At 34.7% G+C, this 9068-nt stretch overlaps 1 protein-coding gene across 1 annotated transcript in view; it reads left to right on the forward strand.

The window, feature by feature from the left end:
* The window catches only part of LOC117125210 (adhesion G protein-coupled receptor L4-like), a 6155-nt gene extending 933 nt beyond the window's left edge, over positions 1–5222 (forward strand). The window contains exons 2-7 of the mRNA XM_033271656.1: positions 821–923; positions 1495–1712; positions 2914–2980; positions 3489–3589; positions 4119–4287; positions 5127–5222. Coding sequence (XP_033127547.1) covers positions 821–923; positions 1495–1712; positions 2914–2980; positions 3489–3589; positions 4119–4287; positions 5127–5207 — 739 coding nt within the window. The 3' untranslated portion in view covers positions 5208–5222. The remainder of the gene's footprint in view (positions 1–820; positions 924–1494; positions 1713–2913; positions 2981–3488; positions 3590–4118; positions 4288–5126) is intronic.
* The last annotated feature ends 3846 nt before the right edge of the window (positions 5223–9068 follow it).

Here is a 9068-nt window from a genome sequence, read left to right on the forward strand (position 1 = left end):
ATTAATTAATATTATATATATATATATATAATATATATATATATATATATATATATATATATATATATATATATATATCTTGATTTATATTATATGCAACTATTTGTTTCTACCGTACCTATTGTGTAATAGAGTGTATAATATATAGTGAATCTGTTCAACAATTAAGCCTCTATGGTCTAATGGTTATGACGCTCGCCTTGACAGCGAGAGGTCTCAGGTTCGAATCTCGTCAGAGGCATTTTATTACACAATTTCTTTATTCATTTGGTTCGGAAAATGTTTTCACACTCGCCGATTTCTCTTCTTTACCGTTTGAAATTTATGTATAATAGGGCCTATGTATAAAGCATTACCGCATACAAAATTATTGCCAAAATCCAACCATATAGATTGTTAGCAATTAAGGTAAATGCAACATTAGGGAGATATTAGACATTAAATCTAATCAGTCTTTTGGCGAATGCTTCTGCAATAGACCTTTCCGGAGTGTCAATCAAACTTAACAACTGACCAATCAAAACAGCGCTAGGAATACGCGCGCGTCTCACAAACCCACGTGCTGTGCCACAAACGCACGTGTTCGCGTATGTTTTAACACTGTCGCTTTGTGGGACCTTAGTAACAATATCCAATGGGCGGGGCTTAGCGGAAAGGTCTATTAATCGGTCCTACTTCAAGGCAGACAAATGGTTCTCCAGATCGATCGTGTTTCTGTTGTCACCGTAGCACAGGCTACATCAGTCTTTTTCCTAGATAGAAAACAATGAAATTGTTGAGAGGAACCAAAATGACTGTTAATTTGTTACTTGTATTCCAGAGATTTAAGAAATTCGGAAAGGTATAAACTTTTGCGAAACTTGGTTATAGCTCTACTTTGTGTCAACAGCTTCTATTTGGTCCGCACACTACAAGTGTCGGGAGTACGTCATTTTATATTTCTTAGTAACATTTAAAAAAAAAAATGTTGTGCACGATAGTATGTATGGCTCCGACTGTTTATATGCCTAATGATAATAATGCTGTTGTTTGTGTTGATGTTGTTGTTGATGTCGTGTTGTTGATATTGTTATATTCTTATGTTATTGTTTGCGGTTTTGGATTTATCACCTGAAATAAATAAATAATGATGATGATGAAGACGATGATGATGATGATGGTGACGATGTTGATGATGATGATGATGATGATGATGATGATGATGAGGATGATGATGATGATGATGATGATGATGGTAATGATATAGGGGATGATGATGATGAGTGTTGTTCACAATAGTACTTAATTCGTATATATTATTATCATCAACATCATCACCATCATCATCATCATCATCATCATCATCATCATCATCATCATCATCATCATCATTATTACAAAACAATTACCATAACGTTTTAATTAATATATAACTATAGTTAAAGGCCTATGTGATAAATTACCTTTCAGTAAATATACAAAAAATCGTCCAGGGCTACATTTTTTTCTTCACAGATCGCATGCAGTTTTATTGCCGCATGTTTGCATTACAGTCTCTTGGCAGCTTTCTCGTGGATGGTGATTATATCGACAGATGTGTACATGAAGATTAATCATCCGTTTGCTGATCACTCAAAGCGCTTCACTTACAGTCGGTTCATTTGTTGGTTAGGATCTGTCATTGTAGTCGGGCCGACTGCTGGTATAACAAAAGGAAACTATGCATCTGATAAGTAATTCGAGTTTTTAATTTGAGCACCGTACTAGTCATGGTTTTCTTATGTTCCAATCAGAGCACTGTTAACAGGGAGATTTCGCAACCTTACGAAAACGATAACGAATACGTCATTATCATTATCGTCATTCGTGCCTAAAACATTCTTGACAATATGTTGTACGAGCTGAATATGATCCTTGAATAATGCAAATGGCATTAATCGCCTACTTTGTGACAGATATACTACTGTATGGAAGGGTTGTCTAAAAATGTGTTGAGGTAATCGTATTCGTTGTCGTTTCGTAAGCTTGCGAAATCTCCCTACTATTTATCCGATCCAATTTGGGCATTTATAAAGTGCATCTCTTTACAGATATGAAGCCCTGCAAACAGATAGGAATATGAACAAATATATACAAATAATAGCTCAATTTTATAGTATCCAGACGGTAATCAGAACGTCTTCAGTTGGAATCCCGATGGAGAAAAAAATTATCTATTATTCTATTCATTTATCTATATATATTTACTTTATATAAACTATATAAATTTAGGCTACGTTCAGACTTGGAGATAAGCCAGGCTTTAGTTAAGCCCGGCTCAACTTTGCCGGGCGTTCAGACTAGCGGGCGATTAGACAGGCGAGAATTTGCAAAATAATGAACCGTAACTAAGAAACGTGTTTCAAAACAGTGCTCGCGAGACGTACGCTCGCTCACAGCGTACGTAATTGAATGCTGATTGGCCATTTCGTCACCTGAAGTTAATGCAAGATCCCCCGCAACGATTGAAGCCCGGCTTAGAAAAGTTAAACACGGTGGCGCGCCAGGCCTAGTTACTATAGGAACATAGCCCGGCTTGAGATAAGCCACAGACTGGCAGGTGGATAAAAACCCGGTGAGTTGAGCCGGGTTTATCCACCTAGTCTGAACTAGGCCTTAGTCAGATAAACTGGTTTTAGTAGCTATGTGTGTGCTTAGAGATTGAAGTCTTTCGGTACCTCGGTAAAATTTTAACGAAGCTCTCCTTGCTGGAAGCAAAGAGGAGAAACGTTTTAAAACATTTGGTATTCGGGGCTCATATATATTTGTGCACTTAAGACCTTTGTACAAGTATACAACATGACATTATTTCTATATTAAGAATCATAAGCTATTGAGGGAAATTGGAAATAAACACGTAAATATTCCTACTTTTTAAAATCTTATTAATTCTAGGTGTTGGTTGAATGCTAAATCTGGTTCCATCTGGACTTTCATTTTTCCCATGTGCATCTCCAATCTGGTAAAGTTTCTCTTTTACACCTAATTGAATCAAAATGTATTACAATACATAACAAAATGCAAAGTGCACAAGCCAAAAGTTAGTAATTATCAGTACTTTTATACTTGGCTTCCATACAATCGCTCCACGCTATTGCTGACAGCTTTCAGATTGGTCGGTGGAATCGGGGAGCCTTCCAGATTGCGTCGGCCGGGGAATTATACGCAATACAACAATTGCACTGAAAACACTGTAGCGACATTGCAGCTATTTTATGGAAACCAGGCTTTAGACGGTTCTCGGTTGTCCTTTCAGCATTTTCCAATATATATTGTCCACAAAAAGCACACTCGCTCAATACCGAGAATAATTATGAAACATTTCTGTCATAGATAATCTTTTAGTTATTATGATAAAAATGATTCGTCTTGCTTACATACACACATAGTATGAAAAAGATCTGCCATAGTAGGTGATTGCCCTTGTGCTTTTGCATACTAATAGCAAGATGTAAAATTTTCTGTCAAAGATTGTTCTCGTGCAGTTGATTGTAATTGGATATGTAGCTTTCAAGAAGTCTCAACTACCAAACCAAACTGAAGAAGAAATGCAAACGCTCAAACGGATCAGGTTAGCTGTAATAATATTAAAACCTATGTCAAATACAGTATGAAACAGATAAGAATAGGTTTGTAGGCATTACATTCTAAACAGGAAGAACGTTAGGGAAAAAACCAGTAAATTATGAATTTCAAAATTTATATGGGCCTAGATATGGGAGAACAGGAGAGTCAGAGCAGGGAGTTGTTATAGTCACTATAACAACTCCCTGGTCAAAGTAAACAATGTTCATCCACGAAATGTACTGTACTGAAATTGCCCAAACGGTGAGATATCGTGGTTTAACCGAGAGAGCCACACTACCCAGGAAGAATAACCAAGTTGATTTTTCATAGAAGAAAATGGAACTTAGTTGAATTTCCTAATCCACGATTAGACTAACACGCGTGCAAGTGCTTAATCTCACTTTCTTAACTACTGCGTTTTGCAAGTTTAGAAGAGTAGGCCTATATAATGAAATGTGTTGTCGACATAATTATTTGAGCACGTGCCACAATTTTTTAAAATGTTAACGATGTGTTGTATTCTGTTTAAACAGAAATATGTTTCGTGGTATATTGTTCCTTGTACCAGCAGTTGGACTTTCATGGATTTTTGGTGGTATCATCGTTTTTTGCGACTGGCAAGCAATGGAATATATTTATGTTATCGTGAATTCCATGCAAGGGTTCTTGATTCTGCTGTCGCAGTTCGTCTTCAGCAATGAGGTTGGATGACATTCTATTAGTTCACTGTTGACAGCTTAACTCCTAACTGACAAAAAGAATTGTAGAATATTTAACTTTAATTGTCGATTTATTTTACACAAAATATTTTTACAGTTTTACAATATTGACCTACAGTACAAGTTTAACTAACGAAAACTCCCTTGACTGGTACTGTACGCTATTTGTAAAATCATTAACTGAGTACTATCTTTGTTATAACAGAATAAAGACCAAATTTAGGACTGAGGCTTGCAGCAAAAATTTTCGTTTAATGGATTGTTAATCTGGAAAAGGTTGCCGTTTAACATCCCTCTTAGTTGATTACATTCTTTCAATTTAAAAATATGTTGATCAATTTGACATCAGCTCCTAGACTAGTTACAGGTGTTCATAATAATACATAATAGGCCTAGTATAACTTTTTCTGTGAGATCCTGAAGCTTTGTTTTAAGTTTGGTGCTGCATGTCATACGCAAGAATGTGTGATATTTTTCTGGTTATGTTTTTGCATGCTATTTCCTCGTCTTCACTGAGCCCCGTCTCTTGGATATTGTTGCTAAGGTCTCCACGCAAACACGTTGGACAAAACGTATGCTTGTTAAACATGCGCGTATTCCCGACCCTGTTTCTGATTGGTCAGTTAGTAAGTGATTGAAATTCTGGAACAATTTTGTAGGCACATTAATAAGTATCCAGGCTCTTGTTTTGTTTGTTTTTTTTTTCTTTTGCAAGCTTTGATCCTTGTTTCCGTTTTATTGAATGACTTGTCTTTATTGAACAATTTGAACAAACTAATAGATAAATAAAGAAACAATTGATGCATTTCATTTGTATTTTAGGTGCGACAATCATTCAGAAAGAGATTTGGCAATCAGATACAGCAAGATAGTAGCAACGGTACCGAAAGTGTAGGTGCTTAAGTGAATTTTTGTAAATTTTTGTATGCTCGATGAAGATACGTTAAATTCCGCGTGCTTAGTTACTCGTCAGATTTAGAACATAATTGGTAACTAATGTTAGCAGTTGTGCTGTGCATTGGTGGTTGGACACATTTATATCATCTTGATCATGACCCAGGTACGTCAGTTCTCAGTTCACTCAAATATAGTCAACAAAGTGTATGGCACAGCTATTCTATAATCTTTGATATAGTAAAGTACCTGTAGAAAAATATAGGTTAAAAGGCGACGTGGAAGTATTGGCCACCCTACTAGGCTTAGTACAATGGCTTCTAACGGCTCATTCAGTTTTCACTAATACATACGGGACTACCTTTACTTTTACTAATCGAAATTTACATTATAACTGCGTTGCTGTGACCATTATTAAATGATTTCATAGTTAATAAAATGAATCACACCCATTTAGGCATACAGTGGGTTCTGTATTTGTACTATTAATAACTTGTACCACACATATTTAGACGTGAAATATGTTCGATATCATTATTGTACTATTTAATAAGTGGATATTGTATTTTAATAACATTTGAATTATGATAAGAAAATTGCGGTAACTCTACTTATTTTCAATATTGTAAGCCTACTACAATGAATATCAACAAGAAATGTATTGGTTTTTAGAATTGCAAAGTAGTAGGCTACCCTGGGTTCCATGCCCTAAATTTGGGTTTAAACTCACTTTTTATTGCGCTTAGTGCGCGTCATATCAAAATTATTTTTGTTATCTCTCTTTAAATTAACTTACATGTTGGTGGCGCTGTCGAGAATAAGAAAAAAATAATAGGGTACTTGTGGTAGGCCTAATTCTATACCAGTAACCTATAGTATTAGAGCTGCCTAAAACAATTAGGCCAGACCCCTACTATTATTATAATTAACTATTATTCATTGCGTCTTACTCAATACCTTGAGAAAAAATGTGTCCTAATGGAAAAATGGTGTATTCCACTTGGCCTCATAGCTCAGTTGGTAGAGTATCTGGACAGTAATCGGAAAGTCTTGGGTTCGAATGACGATGGGGAAATACGTTTTTCTCAAATATTTATTATTAATAATGCATCACACATTCGGGGCTGTAAACCATAAAATTCAAATCCACAAACGGTTATGACAATGCTTTAAAAAGACAGGCCTATAACAAAAACAACGGCTTTTTCCTATTTCCTATATTGTAAGCCTACTACAAATGATAATTTAAAATAAGCCTAAATACCGTACCGTAATGTGTTCTTTGTTTACTATATCTTCTGTCTGTTAGTAGATTGAGACGTAAATATTCAATTTGTCGAATTAAAGTTGTCGTTATTCTGGCCGTTACGGTACCTCTTTATTTCAGGCATTTAAGGATTTCAGATGAAAGATTTGTAGGCCTATCACTGCTTGTTTAGTTTGGCCTAATTAATATTATGTCAACACTTTGCTTTTAGGCCCGCTTATAGGCTATAGTAACGCTTTATGATTGCAGTTGTCATAATATATAATATGTCCTATACCGTAAAACCCCGAATAGAAGCCCCATGGGCTTAATCTCAAGAAAAAGCGCATCTAAAAAATAAGCCGGGTTTCTAATCAAGATAATACGGGCTTCTTTCGACGTTATCTTTGATTATTGTGACAGCGTGTTAGCATACTTCTATTTCATTGTGCTACCATGGTTTTTGTTAATATTAAACAAAATTTCGAATTCCACAGTTGAATAATGTATAGTAGCATTTCTAAAATTTACTGTATTAATTTGGGGAAAAAAGCCCTTTCCTTTAGTTTGCAAAAGTAATCTCGAAAAGAAGCCCATTTCGAAAATAAACACATTAACGCCCATTGCATATCAATATTGTTAATTACCACTGAATTGTGTCAATATATACTTTTAGCTGTGATGTATACTCGTACACTGATGAAGGTAGCAGGTGCTACCGGAAATATCGTACATGAATAAATTTCAATGTCTTTATGAAGTCAAAGTCTCTTGCAGTACTTTATTAGCCAGTTAACGTAAATATAACAATGAAGAATACTGTGTAATAGGTGATTTTTTGTAGTATACTTCAGCACTTTTTCAAAGTTGCAGCCTTCATTGATTATTATTTAGTGTAGCGCCCCCATTAGACAAGTATTGTTTGGATGTGTATATTTTAGGTACATTAGGAAAACATTACATATTGTATTACACATTTAACCTCATTTAAATAAATATTAGACCACTAATTAAAAGAATTTAATTACATTACCATTTGCTTAATCGATACGCATTTATATTGTGTTTAAAATTAAAAATGATGATCATAATGAAGATGACTACGATGATGTTGGTGATAGTGGTAGTGGTGGTGGTGATCATGAGACCTAAAAAATAAATTGTTTGTTTGCCCTCCTTTTTTTTTAAATGATAAAAAGGGGCGGTGGAATTTTTTTTTTTACTAATACGATACTCATCAGATGGAAAAAAATAACCCACAGAGGCCTAGAATAGCAATATCTTACATCATATAACAACTTTAGACTAATTTGTAAGGCATCTGGCAAAAAATAGAGATAAATTCACTCACATTTTTTTTTTAATTTGTAAAGAAAAAGCTAAATAAGAAAAAACTTTTTTAAGTTTTTTGCTTTTCCAGTGAGTCTTTGGCGGTGGAGGAGGGCAAACAAACAATTTTTTTTTTTGGCCTTTTTATGATGATAACGATGATGATGATCCTATTAAACGGCGTGTGGTTGGGCATCGCTCAAGATCTCCCAGGAGTACGTGTGGCCGCCGGAAACTATGACGATTTAGGGGTTTCAAAGGCTTATTTATTCGATTTTAGATTCTACTAATGTAATAAATACATATAATTACTGTTTTCTCCTCCTGGACGAATTGTTTTTTTCTCCCCGGGGGGCGGGTGTACTGGAGGAGGAACTCTCCTCACTGGGGCCCTGCCCTATCCGACAAGGCCCCACTGGCGCCTGGTCACCCTAACCTTAACTGAGACAGTTGGAACAAACTAAATTAAATGCGACTTTTCTGTCGAAATATTATTGAGTAAAATATTTTTTAGACAAATAATTTAAATAAGAAAGTATAATACATACTCCAAGTATTGAAATACACGCCATCGTGTTGGGATTCAATATTTCGACATTAATTATGTCATCATCATTCCTGATGATGACATAATTAATGTCGAAATATGTTTTTTTTACCTTGAGCTGGTAGGTGTTGATTCAAACCATCCAATTGTTAGCTGCTCCCCACCACAACCCACCTTACGAATAATCCTGGATCCGTCCTTGTTCACCAGTGAAACAAGATAAAGATATTGATGAAATATTATTACGAACTGCATTTCTCAGTATATAAGCAATTAATATATTTGTAAAATCCACAATGCTATTAAAAAATCGCCTGTAGGCCTAAAATAACTTCTTATATCGAATTTCATTTAAGCTAAAAAAATGTTTCTAATATAATTTCTTTAATAACTTCTTTATTGAAAAAAAGAAGTAAATTTTTGTTCACTCACATTTATAAAGATATTAATAAGCTCTCTTCCATTTTCTAAAAAAAATATTCTTCTCATTAAAGTAGCACAATAGACCTGTGTGAAAAATAACATGAATTTCCCCATAAATCCTTGAAAAGAGAGAAGAGTTATTTATAAAATATGCACGTGCATTAAAATAACCAGGTTGTCGTAATAATTTTCTCAAGCAATTGTTATTTCTATTAAGTCAATTTTCCCGTATTTTCACTAAGATCATCGATATTATGTCAGAAATATCGTAAGTAATTGGCATAGGCCTATTCAAGTTCTTTGCCAATAAGCATAGTTTTAGGCG

The sequence above is a fragment of the Anneissia japonica genome, unplaced genomic scaffold (genome assembly GCF_011630105.1).
Source record: "Anneissia japonica isolate Jap-2015-1 unplaced genomic scaffold, ASM1163010v1 scaffold212_len457575_cov179, whole genome shotgun sequence".
In the NCBI taxonomy this organism is placed as follows: Eukaryota; Metazoa; Echinodermata; class Crinoidea; order Comatulida; family Comatulidae; genus Anneissia; species Anneissia japonica.